At 66.9% G+C, this 17,977-nt stretch overlaps 1 protein-coding gene across 5 annotated transcripts in view; it reads right to left on the reverse strand.

Moving 5' to 3' along the window:
* Nucleotides 1-4,073: 4,073 nt before the first annotated feature.
* The window catches only part of KCNT1 (potassium sodium-activated channel subfamily T member 1), a 54,280-nt gene continuing 40,376 nt past the window's right edge, over nucleotides 4,074-17,977 (reverse strand). The window contains exons 19-31 of one of the 5 annotated variants that reach the window (XM_036261202.1): nucleotides 17,382-17,487; nucleotides 16,040-16,212; nucleotides 15,226-15,297; nucleotides 14,989-15,123; nucleotides 13,596-13,707; nucleotides 11,531-11,632; nucleotides 10,992-11,075; nucleotides 10,688-10,813; nucleotides 10,061-10,081; nucleotides 8,969-9,290; nucleotides 7,791-7,853; nucleotides 4,466-4,550; nucleotides 4,074-4,350 (exon numbers count right to left, since the gene is read on the reverse strand). In XM_036261202.1, the coding sequence (XP_036117095.1) occupies nucleotides 4,239-4,350; nucleotides 4,466-4,550; nucleotides 7,791-7,853; nucleotides 8,969-9,290; nucleotides 10,061-10,081; nucleotides 10,688-10,813; nucleotides 10,992-11,075; nucleotides 11,531-11,632; nucleotides 13,596-13,707; nucleotides 14,989-15,123; nucleotides 15,226-15,297; nucleotides 16,040-16,212; nucleotides 17,382-17,487 (1,513 nt within the window). In that variant the 3' untranslated portion in view covers nucleotides 4,074-4,238. Of the gene's footprint in view, nucleotides 4,351-4,465; nucleotides 4,551-7,790; nucleotides 7,854-8,968; nucleotides 9,291-10,060; nucleotides 10,082-10,680; nucleotides 10,814-10,991; nucleotides 11,076-11,530; nucleotides 11,633-13,595; nucleotides 13,708-14,988; nucleotides 15,124-15,225; nucleotides 15,298-16,039; nucleotides 16,213-17,381; nucleotides 17,488-17,977 lie in introns of all 5 variants that reach the window. The other 4 variants (XM_036261201.1, XM_036261205.1, XM_036261203.1 and 1 more) reach the window with 4 other exon arrangements.

Here is a 17,977-nt window from a genome sequence, read left to right on the forward strand (position 1 = left end):
TGATATTCTATGATATTTATTTTAAGAAAGCACTAAACTGTAATAAAGTAATTAATTTGCTTTTTATTAAGCACGTGTGTGTGAGGTGGTCCTGGTTCATTTCCTTGCTGTGTTCCTGCTCTTGTAGAGGGGATTCCCGCTGTTGCTAGTGACCAGATGGCCATTTCGCTGGGAAGTCACCGTCTCCTGGAGCCCCAGCCTTCTCCGGGGGGTGGGGGAGCCGTGTCTCCGTTCTCTGTGCCTGTCCTGTCCAAGTGGGCTCTGGCTGTTTCCAGTGAGGGTTTGGGGCACTTCGGGTGCGGTGCTGGGAATGCACATTCCCGCCCAGGTCCTCTGGGCTTCTCCTGACGGGCGGTCGACATGCAGAGCGTCCCCAGGGCTGCTTGTTAGCAGGTGACAGTCTCCATCCACAGGCATGCGCACGCGGCCACTCCCTGTCCAGACTGGCACTCGCGAGCTGGGGGTGTGGCCCGGTGGGCGCGGAGGCCAGGGCAGCCTTCCCTGTTCCTGTGGAAACTGTCCCCGCCCCTCCGAATCCTGCAGCTCACGGCAGGCTGCTCGTCTGCCCAGGTGGACGGACTTGGTGACGAGTGTCGCTGGGAGGTGGACGGCACAGCAGCACGTGGAGGGCAGGTGCCGGGAGGCGGTGAACTTCCGTGAGCGAGTCCTGTTGTCTCCTGGTGCCTGTGCACATACCCGTCCCACACACGTGTGTGCACGCATGTGCACAGACATGAATGTGTGCGCTGCCGCAGAGCAGTCTGGTCAGGCCTTCGGGCCCGAGGTGCGTCCTTCACAAGATCAGGAAGGACAATGGTTTTCAAGTCACTTTAAGGTCAGACTTTTATTCTTTGAAAGTAGTTACTGGGGGAAAATTTTGCCCTGAAGTAACGTTTCCAGGGAGCGTGAACCTGGACCCCTCATACCTGACACGTCCATTTGTGCAGCGGGGTGTGACTTGGGCGGCCCCTGCGTGTCAGCCTGGCCATGCCAGGCACCGGCTGTCATCACCGCTGCCGGCCAAGTCTGCCAGCGCCACCTGGGAAGCAGGGCTCAGGGTTGCATCTCACACCAGGGCTTAGGGGTCCAGGGGGTGCCCACTGAGTTCGGGGTACCACCTGGGCTGCGCCCTGGGTCTGCTGCACGGCTGCTGCTCAGTCCCCACGTCTGAAGCCGAGCTGTGCGGTGGGTCTCAGGGCAGAGCTTGCACTGAGGAGACCCTTGGCTCCCTGGCCCCCTCTCCTCTCCCTGTCTCTCTCCCCTCAATAAAACCGGGTGCCCATAAAACAATGTTCAGGCTGGAGCAGGCAGGTCGGGAACTAACAAACTGTTTTCATCTGGTGACTGATGTCCTGAACTGGAGACCAAGGGGCCTTCGCTCAGGACGAAGCTGCCTCTCGGGGGCTCCTGGGTCAGGGCGCAGCCCCTCGGGGCTCCTGGGCCAGGGCGCAGCCTCTCGGGAGCTCCTGGGTCAGGGCGCAGCCCCTCGGGGCTCCTGGGTCAGGGTGCAGCCCCTCGGGGCTCCTGGGCCAGGGCGCAGCCTCTCAGGAGCTCCTGGGTCAGGGCGCAGCCCCTCGGGGCTCCTGGGCCAGGGCGCAGCTTCCAGCGTGGGTGCCGAGACATGCTGCTGGGTGTGCCCATGTTCCCTCAGGCCGCGTGGCCTCAGCCTCGCTCCCTGGGCATCTCCCAGGGCGAGGAAGGCACCCCCACACCTGGGCAATGCCGCCCAGCCCAGCGGGCCTCTTGGGCCTCGGTGATGTCCTGGGTGGGGGCTAGGACACACTCCGCAGCAGGGCCACGGGCCTCGGGGTGTGGGGCCTGCTGTGTCTGCGGCTCGGGAGGCCGCGCCAGCCTTGCCCTTCAGGTGGGTGCCTGGGTGTGGGCCAGTGCAGACCTCATAGTGTCCTTCCCAGCTCAAGGCCCGGCGGAAGAGGCCAGCAACACCGGGCACACACGGAACACGGCAGGCTGGCCGGGCCCACGGGTAGACAGGCTCAGGCCAGAGGTCCAGCGGGGATGTTCCTGAGTGCCCCGAGCTCCTGGGGCCTTCCAGAATGAAGGTGGCTCTGGGGGCCCGGATGCCCAGAGGTGCTCCTCCAGCCCGCCCTCGGAGGCCCCAGCAGTGGACTGCGGTACTCGGCGTGGCCACGGGCATAAGTGGCGTGGTCCCTGCTCCCCAGTGCTGTGCGTGGCCCTGCCTTCCTGTGTCTATAACTCAGTTGCATTTATTTTTGAGATTTTGGGGTGCTTGCGGTTTACATTCAGTCTCACCCACGTGGATGGCACTTTGTGGGCCTGTGGGCACCGTGTCCCTGAGCCTGGGGGCCACGTGGACACTGGGTCGTCCCTTTCCGGGGAGGGCAAGCCGCCCAGCACAGTGCTGGTCTGCTTTGGGCAGACGGCTCGGACGTCAGGGATGAAGGAAGCAGAGGCTCCCTGCCTGTGCTGAGAACACCCTCTCCGGGCGCCGGCAGGGCCTGGTGCTCACTGCCCCCGAGGTGGGGCATCTCGTTCCCCCACAGCATGTGGTGTGAGGGTCCGTCTGTGCCTGCTGGCAGGGACCCGCTCCCCACTGCCCCAGCCCGTTGCTGCACTCAGAGGCAGGTGTCTTCTTGGTGTGGGGTTTGAGGGCTGCGGCACCACGTGGAGCCCCATCCAGTGACCAGGCAGGGCCTGGTGCTCACTGCCCCCGAGGTGGGGCGTCTCGTTCCCCCACAGCATGCGGTGTGAGGGTGCCGTCTGTGCCTGCTGGAGGGGACCCGCACCCCACTGCCCCAACCCGTCGCTGCACTCAGAGGCAGGTGACTTCCCAGGACGGCTTCTTGGTGTGGGGTTTGAGGGGCTGCAGCACCATGTGGAGCCCCATCCAGTGACCAGGCAGGGCCCCCCCACAGGTGTCCCCTTCCCTCAGGGAGCTGGGGCAAGGGTGTCAGAACAGGTTGGGGACCCTGCTGGGTGATGGCACCAAAGGGGACCCTGGGAGCACTGACCCCCGCTGGGCCGGGCTGGCCCTGGTCTACAGCCATCGCTCCACTGAGGGCTGGGGTTTCCCCACTCGACCACCAGCCCCTCCCGACCCATCCCCAGCACTACCCCAAGGGCCTGCGGACCAGGCTGCCCCAGGAAGGAGGGGTCAGCCTCCTTGGCCCGTCCCTCCCCACCACTGTGTAGTCCCCGCCCCAGCCTGCGCCGTGCAGTGTGTTCCCGTGGCAGTGTGGGGCCCTCTGAGCGAGGCTCTGGCGCTAGGGCTGCTGGGTACACACGCCCCCAGGCGGCCCTGCCCGCTGGCCCCCCAGCCACCGGGCTTGGGCACAAGGGCTCACCAGGGACCCCTCCCAGCCATGCTCCCCAGCGGCTGGGACCTGGTGGCCTTCTCCAGGGGGCCCAGGCCAGCAGCACTTCCTGGGGACGCTCCCTCTGGGGCCCTGGGTGGGGTGGGGAATCTCAGGTGCTTCTAACTCCTGAAGTGGGGGCTGGGAGGGGAGACCCAGGCTTGGAGCACGAAGCCGGCCTGTTTGCAGAGAATGCCCCTTTAATGGGAGGTGCCAGCACGCCCGGCAGACCTGTCCCAGGGAGCCCCAGCGGTGCCTGGTGGACGGCCGCCCCGAGCCCCTCCGTCCAGGGAGAACTTCTGGTTCCAGCAGCCTGGGCTGGGTTGTGCTTCATCTCGGGTGTGAAGGGAGCCCTGTCCTCTGCCTGCTGCCCAGCGCTGCGGCCGGAGTTCAGTGTGAGATACAGGAGACAGCCTTCCCACTCACCCCGAGTCATGGCTGCGGGAGCCCCGTGTCCTGGGCCCCCCTTCCCTCATGCACCCACAGTCCACTGGCCCTGGGGCTCCAGGCCAAGCCGCATGGCCTCCTGTGCTCTCCGTTTTCTTGTGGCTGGGACTCGGGCTTGCCTGCGGCAGGGTGCTGGGTGCCCACTGCCACAGTCTGGCCGCGAGCCAGACCCTGCCATTCCTGTGCCCAAGACCAGCTGGGACCACAGAGCAGAGAGCATGAAGGGGGACCTGGTGTGGCCGCGAGCTGTCTGCAGGAGCGGCGCCCAGCCCCGCCGGCACAGGTGCAGTGCGTCTGTGTGGACAGGCATTGCAGATTCGTCAGCAGGTTAAAAAAGTCCTCCTGCCTGCAGTCTGCCCCTCGCCCTCCTGAGGTCTCCCTTGCGGGCCGGCGGGCGGTCGGGCAGCCAGAACGTTGGCCAGGTCCCTGCGCACTCATGCGTGGCGCCCTCGGGCTGGCTCAGAGCTGCGTCTCCTCGCGCGTCTCCGGGTTGCAGGAGGCCAGCTTGTTCCTGCGGCCGCTCTCGGGGCTGCTGGCCACATGTGCCAGGGGGTCGCAGCGGATGAGATACCTGCGGGCGGGGCAGGGAGCCCGGTGTCAGCGCCGCAGCCGCGCAGAGCGGCATGTGCAGTGCCCACGGCAGGGGTGCGGGGTGGGTGTCCACGTGCTCAGGGCGTGCCACTTACACGATGTCGCTGGGCTCCAGCCTCGTGTCGGGCGGGGGGTTGATGAGGACGTAGGAAAGGGTGTTCTGGTGGTCATTCATCTCGTCTGCAAAGGAGACAGGGCCCCAGCCGCGGTCACCACTCAGCCCTGGCCCAGCTCTGCTCTGCCCAGCCCAGAGAAGCCGCGGGCATCCTGCCTGAGCCCCTAAACCCGGCACCTCAGCCAGGGCTGCTCCTTCCTGATGGACGCCTGCCCCTGGCCCTCAGCCACGAGGAGCAGTGGGCACCGGCTCCAACCCACCCTGCAGGCAGCTGGCTCAGCACGAGCAGCCAAGGTCTCACAGCTCTGGCAGCCGAGCCGAGGCATTGAGCACACCTGCACACACCTGTGCACACACATGCCCGCACATATGCCCACACATGCCCGCACATATGCCCACACCTGGACACATGACACACACACCTGTGCACACATATGCCCACACCTGGACACATGCCACACACACACCTGTGCACACATATGCCCACACCTGGACACATGACACACACACCTGTGCACACATATGCCCACACCTGGACACATGACACACACACACACCTGTGCACACATATGCCCACACCTGGACACATGACACACACACACGTGCACACATATGCCCACACCTGGACACATGACACACACACACAAAACTGCACACACCTGTGCACACATATGCCCACACCTGGACACATGACACACACACATACACACCTGCACACACATATGCCCACGCCTGGACACATGACACACACACACACACACACCTGCGTGCACATATGCCCACACCTGGACACATGACACACACACACACACACCTGTGCGCACATGTGCTCCCACCTGGACACATGCCACACACACCTGCACCTCTACACACCTGTGCACACTACCCCAGCCCTCAGGCTTGTCCCTGCGTCCCTGGCCCGGGCAGCCCAGCCCCGCTCTGCTCCTCCTGCTTTGAACTCCTGTCCTGTTCCCCAACCTGCTCCTGGGACTGTCAGCCCAGAGGGACCCCTGTGGCACATGCAGGCTGTGAAGGGGGCAGCCTGGCACCCAGCAGCCAGGGTGGCTGTGGAATGCTATCGCAGGGGTGAGAACGGGTTCTGGGAAAACACGTCATCTCACAGGTGTCTCCAGCCAAACCCAGGGAGGGGTCGGCCACCATCCTGGCTGTGGCCCAAGACCTCAGGAGGGAGCGAGGGTGTGTGGCCTGTTTGCCCAACTGGTGGTGTCTAAGGGCACCTCCAGACCCAGAACAGCCGCCAGGGGATGGCCCTCCAGAGGGGCCCCGCCCTGGTGGCTTTTGCCCTGGGCTCCTCCTGGAGGGGTGTGCAGGCCGGGCTGCAGCCCCAGGGGCAGTCGGGGCACAGGCACGGACCCCAGGGCTGATGGACGTGCACAGACTCCTGGGCAGTCACCCGGTGCTGGCCTCCACGTCCTCTGCCCAACTGCCACCTGCTCTCTTCCCAAAGCCCCTGGCTGGGCCCTTCGCGGGAGCTGCTGGCTGCCCAGCGGGCGGCCATGCTGGAGGCTCTGCAAGGGCCCCACCCGGCCCGAGCGCCCAGATGCGCTTCAGAGTGAACTGCCTGGAGCGGGCAGCCGTGGTGATGCGGGCAGGGACCCGCGTCCAGGACCACAGCCGTCAGCAGCTGATGCTGACACATCAGGACAGCGAGAATGGAGAGGCTGGGGTCCCTCCTGGTGGGCCTCCCCGGGCCTCCCGCCCTGAGCCCTGCTCTCCCTTGGGTGGGTGGGCCGCAGTGTTCGGAATCTGGAAGACTGGGCCAGGCCAGGCTGGCTGTTTGTGGGGGCACACGGCGCAGCCTCAATGCCCGGGTGTGCTGTGGTCGGTCATGAGGCTCTGCCTGTGATCCCCCAGGAAGGGCCAGCTTCACCACCCCTGGTGTGCTCGGGTCAGAGCCTGGGTGGGGTCAGGGCTGGCAACACCTCGCCTGGCAAATGACCAAGGGTGGTACCACCTCACCCCTGCCCCATGCCCAAACCCCACACTGCATTCCAGGCTTCCACGGGGGACTCTGGCCCTGGGCATCCACACTCTCCTCGTGTATCTCCCCAGATTCCTCCTCTACAAGTTGAGTAACTGGAGCCTTTCTCCAAGGGGGATTGTCAGGAAGGGGTCGGGACTGGGGGTGCAGCAGGGGGCTCCGCAGGGAGAGGGCTCCTATGACACCCTCTTTGACGGGAACCTCCCTGCAGCCCTAGCTAATAGGGTCATCCACTACTTGTGCCTCTTCCCCTCCGGTTTACACCCTGGCTCAGGCACTTCTCCATGTCCGCACACGGGCGCCCAGTAACCACCACCCAGTGAGTCCCGGTGACCTGCAGGGTGCCACCCGCACTGGGAGCCTCAGCAGGAAGCGGGGGGGGAGGGGAGCACAGCCACCGTTCATGGAGGCCCCAGGTGCCCACCAGGGCCGGCTCTGAGGGTCCTCCAGTAACGCCGTCACGGTGCACGAGCAAAAGCTTGAGACCCAGGAGGTGCCCATGCCAACCCCTGGCAGCCCCTGGACACAGGGTCCATTCCCGGGCCTGGGTCTGCCCACAGCTCCCCTGAGCCCATGCCTCCCCGGGCCCAGGAGGTGCCCATGCCAACCCCTGGCAGCCCTGGACACAGGGTCCATTCCTGGGCCTGGGTCTGCCCACAGCTCCCCTGAGCCCATGCCTCCCCGGGCCCGGGAGGCCTGCCAGCTCTTGGCCACCCCTGGATGGAGCGGCCACTCCAGGGGCCTGAGGTCTTCTGAGCTGTGAGCAGTCCCCGGGAAGGAAGGGGTCTCGGTAGAGAGGCCTGCGGCCTGGACTCTGCAGAGTTGGGGTAGGTCAGCCATCCGCCTGGCTTGGGCAGCCACAGTCTCAGGGCAGAGCAGACCCAACCCCCAGGCCGCACAGGCTCCACCACGAGGGCGAGGGGCCCTGGCTTGGCTTGGGGCCATCCATCGGATGTTTCCCGAGGGGACCTGGGGCTCGGGGGTCCTCTGGGGCTCAGGGGCAGCTGCAGGCCGGGTGGCCCGCCCGGGCAGTCAGGACGGACCTGACCAGGGCTGATCCCAGACGGCGAGGAGGAAAGGGAGGCCCTGCAGCCACAGGGACTGCTGTCCGCTACCCTCCGGGCCAGCTGCGGGAGGAGGTTGTGAGATCCCTGCAGTGGTCTGGAAGCACCGAGGCCCTGTCTGCAGGGCCCTCTGGTGTCCTGCCTGCCTGCCTGGCCGGGATGGGGCAGGCGCCAGTGCCGGTCGGTGGAGGGTGGGCATGCCCCATTAGGCGGTGGCCAAGCCCGCCGGAGCAAATTACCTTGCAAATATCCCAGGTTTACCCGATTCATGACATCACTGGCTGTTAAATTTGCTACATCCTCTACGGAACACACAGGAAGAGGGACAGACAGAAACAGAGAGAGAGAGAGAGGTCAGCAAGCAGCGTGTGGGTGCAGCGGGGCAGGGCAGCCAGCTCAGCGGGCGGCCGTCCAGCGGCCACAGCGGGGACCAGCGCCAGTGCCTGCCACCTGGAAGCAAGTGGGAACTGAGCGGAAGTGGGTTCCTCTGCCAGCTCTGGGGGGCAAGGGGAATGCGAGGGGCTGCCAGCCTGGGGGTCAGCAGGCTGGGATCCCTCCCCCCCGACCTCTGAGTCCCCACGGCTCAGGGCTGCGTGGACAGTGGACAGCCCTGATGAGCCGAGTCAGCTGATCCCACTTGGAAGAGGGCTCAGGGCCCGAACCCGGAGACAGACAGCAGGAAGCAGGGTGGGGGTGCAGGCCAGGCCGGGCTGGAGCGAAGGCAGAGGTCTCAGTGGAACCCCACGGAGGCGGACTCCCCCCAGCCCAGACCGTGGCCGTGGCTGGGCAGTGGCGGGAGCTTGGGCCCCTTCGCCCCATCACCAGCACCGCAGGGGTGGGACTGAGCTGCTCTCCCCGAGCCGGCTGGCCACCTAGGCCTGTTCTCGGAAAAACCCGTAAACTAACCCCAAAACAAGCTGGAGAGAGAGAAGGTGGTTGTGCCATGGGACAGGGGGTCCCACGAGGCCAACGGTGGGGTGTCCTGGTGTCATTCGCTCAGCTGCCTGACACGCCCGCAGTCTGGCTGATGGGGGCTGGGGAGGGTGGTCTGGGGGCTCTCCACAGAACAGGGGCCCTGCGTTCCTGATGGCCTGCAGGTGTGGCCAACCTGTCCCCAAGCCACACCTGTGCCCAGCCTGGCCCTACCCATCCCACAGTGCCCCCTTCCTGCCACTTCGGCCTCTTTCTTACAGATGGGGAAACTGAGGCCCCAGAGCGGTGGGGTGAACCCTCCCTTTTGGGAGGTCCTGAGCCCTCCCCACAGCAGAGGGCTCGGACCAGCCTTGGGGGGTGCTTGGAGCTGGCCCTGCAGGCAGACGGACAGACAGACGGGCAGATGAGAGGCTGTGGACCACAAAGGCCCAGGCATTGAGATCCCATCCGAGCGGCCTGAGGCGGGCAATGCCGCGGTCCTCACCGTAGCCGGTGGTGGGCAGCCCCAGGTGTTTCATGCGGTTCTTGACCAGCTCGGACAGTTCCTGCCGCTCAGAGCGCCGGCACAGGCTGAGCTGCTGCTGGCTGGTGCGCTCGGCTGCCCTCCCGGCATGTTTGGGGCTCTTGCGGCTCAGCCTCCGGGCCCACTGCAGGCTCTTGCGCCGCAGCAGCGGGTGTTCTGCCGGGTCGCTGCTGCCCACATGCTGGCCGTGGGTGCTGCCGCCACCGGTCCCCACCCTCACGCCCCAGGGTCCCTTCACTTCCCGTGTGTCCTCGCAGTCCTCCATGGTCACCGAAACCTGGGACTGGCCAAGGCAAGTGGTGGTGAGGGCTGGAGGGTGCAGGCTGGGTAGGGGGCCCAGGGCTGGAGGGCAAGGGGCGGTGAGGGGGCACAGGGCCGAGGACACGGGCCGGGGAGGGGGTACAGCTGGGAAGCAGGCTGGTTGATGGGAGGAGGACAGTCCCAGCCTCCTGTGGGGGCCCCCAGGGCCCAGGGACACAAGCACCTTCCTTCTCCATCTGGGGTGCTAGGCCACGCCTCCCTCCTGAGCCCCACAAGCCCTGGCTCCGGGCCTGTCTGTGAGCTGCGGGGGGACGATTCTGCCATGGAGAGTCACCTCTCTGTGCCTCAGTTTCCCCATTTTGTGGGCAGGAGAAACCAGAGCACAGTGGCCCGGGAAGCACCAGAGCCTCTGCATGGCTCGGGGGGTATGTGGGTCTCAGGGGTGACGGGAGGACCCTGATGCAGACAGTGCCTTAAGAGGCAGGGCCTGGGGACAGGGAGGTCGGACCAGACCAGCCAGGAGGCAGGTGCCCGCCGCCACGGACCACAGCAGGACAGGCAAGTACACATGAGACTGGGGAGCCTGGTCTCCCCCAGCCTCAGTTTCCCCATCTGTACGGGAGGGGGATGCCATGAGCCCTCTCCGAGCTGCTCAGTAACCGACACATCCCAGGACCAGCTCCCTGACGCTGCGTCCAGGGCCCTGCGCCCCTCCCAGGCCGGGCATGTCTGGGCTCAGGCAGGCTCCGCAGACACCAGGACCCTCAGTGTCGGGCTGGAGGGGCTGCTCACCTGGGATCTGAGGTCTTGGGGCTGCGAAGGAAACCAGGGCAGCCTGGGTGCCTGGGGTGTTTCTGCCCTCGCCCAGGTCTGCCTGAGCCCTCAGGGCATCAGCAGGGCAGGCTGCCCCTGCCCTTCCTGGGAGGCACAGGGGCCACCTGCTACCGGAGCCCCGCCCGCTCCCCGGCCCCGCCCACCCCCTGAGCCCCGCCCACTCCCCGGCACCGCCCACTCCCCGGCACCGCCCACTCCCCACCCCCGCCCGCCCCTGAGCCTCGCCCACTCCCGGCCCGGCCCACTCCCAGGCCCCGCCCACGCCCCGCCCCTGAGCCCCGCTCCCGGCCCCGCCCGCTCCCCGGCCCCGCCCACCCCCTGAGCCCCACCCGCTCCCTGAGCCCCGCCCACTCCCCGGCACTGCCCACTCCCCGGCCCCGCCCACTCCCCACCCCCGCCCGCCCCTGAGCCTCGCCCACTCCCGGCCCGGCCCACTCCCAGGCCCCGCCCACGCACCGCCCCTGAGCCCCGCCCACTCCGGCCCCGCCCGCCCCTGAGCCTCGCCCACTCCCAGGCCCCGCCCACACCCCGCCCCCGAGCCCCGCCCGCTCCCCGAGCCCCGCCCGCTCCCCGCCCACCGCGAACCTCCGAAGTGAAGACGTGGCTCTGGGTCCGGTAGATGCCGATGGGGATCTCGGAGCTGGAGGAGCACAGCTTCTGGAAGAGGCGGCCGTAGGTGCCGATCCACAGATCGTCCTCCGCGATCTTCATCTGGAACGCGGGTGCCCTGAGTGGGGCTGGCGAGGGTCCCCCGCCCCGGCCCCGCCTCGTCACTCTCGGCGCAGAGGGCCCCCCACCCCGAACGGCCCCCCGCCCTGCCCCGCCCCGCCACTCACGGCGCAGAGGGCCCCCCACCCCGAACGGCCCCCCGCCCCGCCCCGCCACTCACGGCGCAGAGGTAGCCGGAGCCGGGGGTGGTGTCCAGACCCAGCAGCAGCCTGGTGATGGAGATCATGTAGTCCTTCACGAAGGACTGGCCGGGAGGGAGGCCACAGTGAGGCCCGGGCACCGCGTCCGATCTGCACTCACACCAGGGGCCCCCTCGCCCCCAGACCTGCCCCCAGGCACCCACAGCCTCGTGCCTGTGCACCGGACCCCTGCTTGCCCATCCCCAGCACCACTCAATCGCAGACGGCGCTGGGAGACCTTCCCTGGCCACAGTCATTAGGTCACTGGGTCAGTTAGGTCAGAAGGACCTGAACAGCCTCTTCCGTGAGGACTGAGGACATTTAGAGGTGAGTCCCTGCTCGCCCGGGCGGGGACGGGGCCCGGGGCCACGCAGGGCTGCTTGGCTTCCCCAGGACCCACGGAGGGGTGCTCCGAGCAGGCCCATCACTAAGAACTGGGACCGGTGTGGGGCAGAGATGGAGAGGATGGCTGGGGCCCGGGGGCACCTAGGGCCCGCCCTGCCGCCCCTCCCCCGCTGACCTGATACAGCAACGTGTCCAACATGCTGATGCTGAAGACCCGGCCGGCGGCAAAGGGCAGGCGGAACATGAAGGCCAGATTGGAACCGTTCTCCCGCTCCCTCTGTGGAAAGGGGGGTCAGCAGGCTGGCGCCCACGGCCAAGGGCACATGCATGTGCAGCACGTGTGGAGCATGTGCACATGTGTGCGTGGTGGGTGGCACGCACTCGTGTGTGAATACACGCATTAGCAGAGAGCTCAGCACAGGCCTGAGCACCCAGCTACGTGTCCCCACCAGTCACACAGGCCCCACGCTGCTGTGACCACCGTGTTCTCAGTGGTCTCAGCGGTTTGTCCTGAACGTGTTTCATGAGTGGAGACCGGTAGAGACACGTGTGAGCAGAGACCAGCAAACCGCGTGTGGCCAGGCGCTCGGCTCCGTGAGCACAGCATCCGTGGACACACGTGCCAGTATCCTGCAGCTGCTGGAACGAATCACCAAGACTCAGCATCAACTTGCTCTCTCGCAGGCCGGCACCCAGAATAGACTTCCCGGGTGGAATCAATGTGGTCCTTGGGGCTCCAGCGGAGAACCCCTTCCTCCGCCCCTCCCCCTGCCTGGAAGCCAACCTTGTCCTTGGCTCCGGCCCTGCCTGCATCCTCATGCCTGACTCCCGCCTCCCTCCCCCGGGACCCCGTGCTGACCCCGGGCAAACCCCTTGGCCGTGCGCCACATCCTGTACAGGTTCTGGGGAACCGGACATCGCTAGGGACGTCACCCCCACCGAATGAGGCACGCCCATGACTGAGGAGTGGGCTGTGATGGTCCCAGCGGCCACACCTCTCGCTGGGACCGAGACGCTTCAGACACGAAGAAGCTGGAGAAGACGCTGAGGAGCCCCCGAGGCCCTTCTCATCCGGCAGTGACAAGGTCCCTCGCGGGAATGACACCCAAGGGCACCTGGCAGAGGCCCCTTTCCTTCCAGGCCCTGTCCTCGGAGGGAGTGGTATGGGGGGTGAACGGACAGAGTGGGTTTGGGAGGCGCGACACTGGTCCTGCTGGTGAGATGGGTGTGACCGCGGAGCAGGGACCACGCGACCACACGATTCAGCGAAATTCACACAGCGCACGAGGGTGAAATCTTGTGTTTTCTTTGCTCGGAACAAGGCCCGGCTGTGATGGGCCTGGGGGGCAGGGCAGGGGGCCGAGGCAGGACTGTCTGCCTTGTGGGCCTGGGGCGCCTGCCCGGCTTCTGTTCACCCCAGTGGCAGCGGCAAAGCTCCGGCCCTGAGGATGCTCAGGTCTTGGCTGAGCAGGACACACTTCAGTTGTCCATCTAGGTTTGGGGGGAGGACGCTCCAGGGCTGGTCCTTCTGTCTGCTGTTGATGCGCAGGCCCGGCGTGGGTCCGCCACGCAGGTGGGAGGGCACGCACTCCCTGAGGCCTGAGCCCAGCTGGGAGCTCCCTCCACGGTGGCCGCTCCCTGGTCTCACCGGGGGCAACCGTGCTGCCCCCACCTTAACACACAGCCCGGACCCTCACCATGGGCGGTGGTGCTGCCACTGGCCTGAGCAGTGGCCTGGGAGGGGCCGGGCTCAGCAAAGGTACCAGGGTGACCCCTCCGGAGCTGGGGCTCCACACTGGACCCGGCTGACGCCTTCACGAAGCCCTGAGGAGCAGGAAGCTGACCCCGGCTCTGCACGGCCCTGGGGTGTGATCTAAGGCAAGTCCCTCCCTCTGACCTGTCCCTGGTCTCCACTGCCCAGATGACCACACGGCCCTGCCAGGATGACAGGATGAGCACGTGTCAGGTTCTGGGGCCGTGGCTGGGCAGAGGAGATGGGCTCAGTGTCGCCTGTGTGGGGTCACTGACAGGACAGGGCAGGCCTGCACCTGCCTAGGGGCGTGGTGTCTGCTCCCAGCCCTGGCCCCCGACTCGGGGCCACACAGAGCCTCACGGGGGAGCTGAGCCCATCTCTGGTCTCCGCAGCCCCGGCAGAGGGCAGGTGCCAGCCTCCTGTGGCCCCTTGGCCTCGTACCTACAGGCTCTGAACCTGGTGCGCAGCAGACGGGGTGGGGACTCACCTTCTCCAGTTTGGAAAGAGCGAGGGAGTAGCTGTCCTTGGCGCGGAACTGCATGAACCGCATGTTGGAAGGGTGGGTGAGCTCCGTGGTGATGCTGAGGCTGGGGAAGAGCCTGCAGGGCAAGGGCGGGGAGGGAGGACTCAGTCATGAGTGGGGCAGGGAGTATGGGGCCCTGGGGTAATGGGTGGGGCAGGGTGCAGGGGGCTCCCGGGGTCACGGGTGGGGGAGGGTGCAGGGGGATCCTGCTCATGGGTGGGGGAGGGTGCAGGGGGATCCTGGGGTCATGGGTGGGGGAGGGTGCAGGGGGATCCTGGGGTCACGGGTGGGGCAGAGTGCAGGGGGATCCTGGGGTCACGGGTGGGGGAGGGTGCAGGGGGATCCTGGGGTCACGGGTGGGGGAGGGTGCAGGGGGATCCTGGGGTCACGGGTGGGGCAGGGTGCAGGGGGATCCTGGGGTCACGGGTGGGGCAGGGTGCAGGGGGATCCTGGGGTCACGGATGGGGCAGGGTGCAGGGGGATCCTGGGGTCACGGGTGGGGGAGGGTGCAGGGGGATCCTGGGGTCATGGGTGGGGCAGGGGGCAGGGGCCCTGGGTCATGGGTGGGGCAGGGGGCAGGGTGCAGCGGCCCTGGGTCATGGGTGGGGCAGGGTGTAGGGGGATCCTGGTGTCATGGGTGGGGCAGGGGGCAGGGGCCCTGGGTCATGGGTGGGGCAGGGGGCAGGGTCCCTGGGTCATGGGTGGGGAGGGTGCAGGGGGTCCCGGGGTCATGGGTGGGTGAAGGAACTGAGGGGGTGTCCCATGGTTATGGGTGTGAGGAGGGGATCAGAGCAGGCTGTGGTCATGGGTTTTGGGAAGGAGGCAAGGCAGGGGTCACGAATGGGGGTGGGGGCTTAGGGATGTTCCAGGGTCACAGGTATATAGGGAGTTGGGGGGTCCTGGATGAGAGTGGGGGCTCAGAGTCCCAGGTGGGGGTGGGGGTTCAGGGATGTTCCAGGGCCACAGGTATGGGGGGTCCCGGGGCCACAGGTATGGGGGGGTCCCAGGGTCACAGGTGGAAGGATCCTGGGGTCACAGGTACGGGGGTCCCGGGGTCACAGGTACGGGGAATCCTGGGGTCACAGGTACGGGGTCCGGGGTCACAGGTAGGGGGGATCCTGGGGTCACAGGTCCGGGGGTCCCGGGGTCACAGGTAGGGGTTCCCAGGGTCACAGGTCCGGGGGTCCGGGGTCACAGGTAGGGGTTCCCGGGGTCACAGGTACGGGGTCCGGGGTCACAGGTACGGGGAATCCTGGGGTCACAGGTACGGGGTCCGGGGTCACAGGTAGGGGGGATCCTGGGGTCACAGTTATGGGGTTCCCGGGGTCACAGGTACGAGCCGTGGGCACCGCCGCACCGGAACATGGTCTGCACGTTGACGATGGTCTTGGCGTCCGCCATGTAGTCCTCCTCAGCGCTCATGGTGCTCTCCTTGTCCACCACCACCAGGTTGTCCGCGTAGATGATGCCGCACTGCAGCAGGCTGTCCAGGCTGGCGGGAGAGCCACGTGGCAGGGTGCGGGGAACCCCCGGTGCGCCGGCCCCCACCCTGCGCCCCCACCCGGGCGGGGTGAGCCTGCTGGCCGGGCCTCACTTGTCCACGGAGCCCTCCATGTAGTAGACCATGGGGAAGTAGCAGATGGCCTCCAGGAAGTGGTGGTCAGGCCTGCAGAGACAGCAGGTCCTGTGGGCGCCTGTCCTGCTCGGACCCCGCCGGGCCTGGGGGAGCAGGGCTGGACGGGGAGGGGGCCCAAGGGACTGGGGCCTGTCAGACCTGGGAGGTCTTTAGAGGCTAGTGGGCTGTCTTCGTGTCCTTCGGGGGAAACCGCGGCCCCAGGGTGGCAGGGGGACTTGTCCAGGCCAGACAGACAGGCTCTGGGCTGTCGGGGCTCTGGGGTGGTCTTGGGGCTAACAGTTCATGGGGGGCACAGGGACATGAGAAGCTATGAGGGAGGAAGGTGGACAAAGGGCGAGGGAGCCAGAGCCAGGGAACTGGCAGCACGGCTGCCGGTGAGGAGCAGCGGGGGTGGGGGACTACCGTTGGGGAGCAGCGGGGAGGGGTGCCGGTGGGGAGCAGTGGGGGGTGCTGGTGGGGAGCAGTGGGGGGTGCCGGTGGGGAGCAGTGGGGAGGGGTGCCGTTGGGGAGCAGGGGGGGGACTGCCGTTGGGGCTGCCGTTGGGGAGCAGCGGGGGGTGTGCCATTGGGGAGCAGGGGGGGCTGCCAGTGGGGAGCAGCGGGGGGGGGACTGCCGGTGGGGAGCAGCGGGGAGGGGTGCCGGTGGGGAGCAGCGGGGGGGGGTGCCGGTGGGGAGCAGCAGAGGGGGGGGGACTGCCGGTGGGGAGCAGCGGGGAGGGGTGCCGGTGGGGAGCAGGGCGGCTGCAGGTGGGGAGCCGGTGTGGGGGCCTCACTTGTTGTCCAGCAGCAGCACGATGGGGTTCAGCTCCTTGCGGGACCTGTAGTAGGCCCGCAGCGGCACGATGAAGTTGTAGAGCCCGTTCCCTGCCGTCTCCGCGGAGACGATGATCAGCTTGTTCTTGAAGCCGTAGGCCTTGGCGTCCTCGTAGCTGTTGTGCTTGCAGCCCTGCGGGGAGAGCCAGAGCCCCGGCTGACGCTGCCGGCTCCCAGGAGCCCCTGAGATGGAGCCCCAGACCCTGGTCATCAGCCCTTCGCCCACAGGAGCCTCACGCCCTGCAGACCCCCCTCCCCTGCAGCGGCTGCTCCAGGTCAGCAGGTGGGCCCATCACTCGGGAGGGGGAGAGTCTGTGTGGACACAAGGTCTCGGCAGATGTAGAAATGGACACATGTGTGGTATGTGCATGTCTTCCAGCTCAGGCCAGTGAGAGGCCCAGATGCAAGGACACCCCGAGGGCCCCTCTTGGTTTGTAACATCGTTTCCACGAGAAGGGGTCAGGCTCCTTGGAGGAGAAGCTGGTTCAGCACCGGAGCAGGACAAGTACGAGGTGGGGTGGGGCATCGTGGGTGGGACGTCACAGAGCTCGAAGGATGACAGCCCCTGTCGGGAGGACCCGGGCGCCACCCTGGTTTGGGCCCAGCGGCAGAACCAGGAAAGTCGGGGCATCGGCATCAATGCCGACTGAGATGACACTGCAACAGGAGCCAAGCAGTGGGGGTCACCCCGGATCAGGAGGAACCCCGCAGTCCACGCCGACACCCTCCGGGCTCTGCAATGTGGGACTAGTGGACCAGCGCCAGACGCGGACCCCACTCCTCCCCTCAGTGACCTGCGGGGAGGCCCTCAATGTCTGCGTTCCACGGTGGAGGGGCCACGGATGTCTCCAGGACATGCACCAGGCACCTCAGGCCCTCCAGCCCTAAAGCACAAGCTGTCTCCTCACAGGAAAACACCTGCAACCCCCCCTACACTGGTGCTGTGCAAACCGCCAGGACAGAGACCCAAGGGCAGGCGTGGGAAGGTCCAGACTGAGGAGACACAGCAGCTACAGGCAACTTGGTCAGGACAGCATCACCACTAAGGACAATAGGGCTTTGGGGACAGCAGCACGTTTGGAGAATGGCCCAGGGTCAGACACCTGTGCCCCAGCTTTGGCGAGTGAACCGTTATGAGAGGGACATCTGGGGAAAGGCCTCTCACAGGGAAACAGGCCCCCAGGGAGGACGGGAGAGCGATGAGTCCGGCCATGAGCCAGTGCGAAGGGTGGAGGACGCTGCTGCATCCCTGCCATCACGTCACAGTGCAGTCACCCGGAGCACGGCCGGGACCTGACCTACCTTGTCCAGCCGCAGGCAGCAGAAGGGGGCCTTCACGGGCAGAAGGTGGCACAGAGTGGGGGAGCTGCCAATGTAGGGAGAGTTGGGGGGGTAGCCCTTCACGTACCTGGGGTGGGACATGGGAGCCTCAGCAAGGCCCGCCCCACTTCCCTGGGCCAACAGCTCCACCCGCCCTCCCGCCTGGCAGCAGTGACCACACGGGGTGCCAGACCCCACGGACTGGACGACCCTGCCTGACAGCCTGATGGCCCCTCCCTGACGCCCCCAGCTCTGCCCTGCCCCCATCCCAGGCTGGTCTGTCCTCATACACTCCACCCAGCAGCAAAAGCCTGGAGCACAGGGCGCCCCGGCCAGGGCCCTGGGGAGGGGTGGGTGCTGAGGCTGGCAGAGGGCATGGCCCTGCTGCCAGGGCACCGCCTGTCTGTCCTGCCCAAGGCCAAGTGGACAGGACAGCAGGATGACCTGGCCTCCGCCTGGACGGCCACAGATGTCTCCAGGACATGCACCGGGCACCTCAGGGGCTCCCCATCTGTGCCCTCTGCAAACCGTGCTGAGGACAGCCACCCCAGAGGGCCGAGGTGTCTGGGTGTGGGGTC

Source organism: Molossus molossus, unplaced genomic scaffold, assembly GCF_014108415.1.
Source record: "Molossus molossus isolate mMolMol1 unplaced genomic scaffold, mMolMol1.p scaffold_m16_p_14, whole genome shotgun sequence".
Lineage (NCBI taxonomy): Eukaryota > Metazoa > Chordata > Mammalia > Chiroptera > Molossidae > Molossus > Molossus molossus.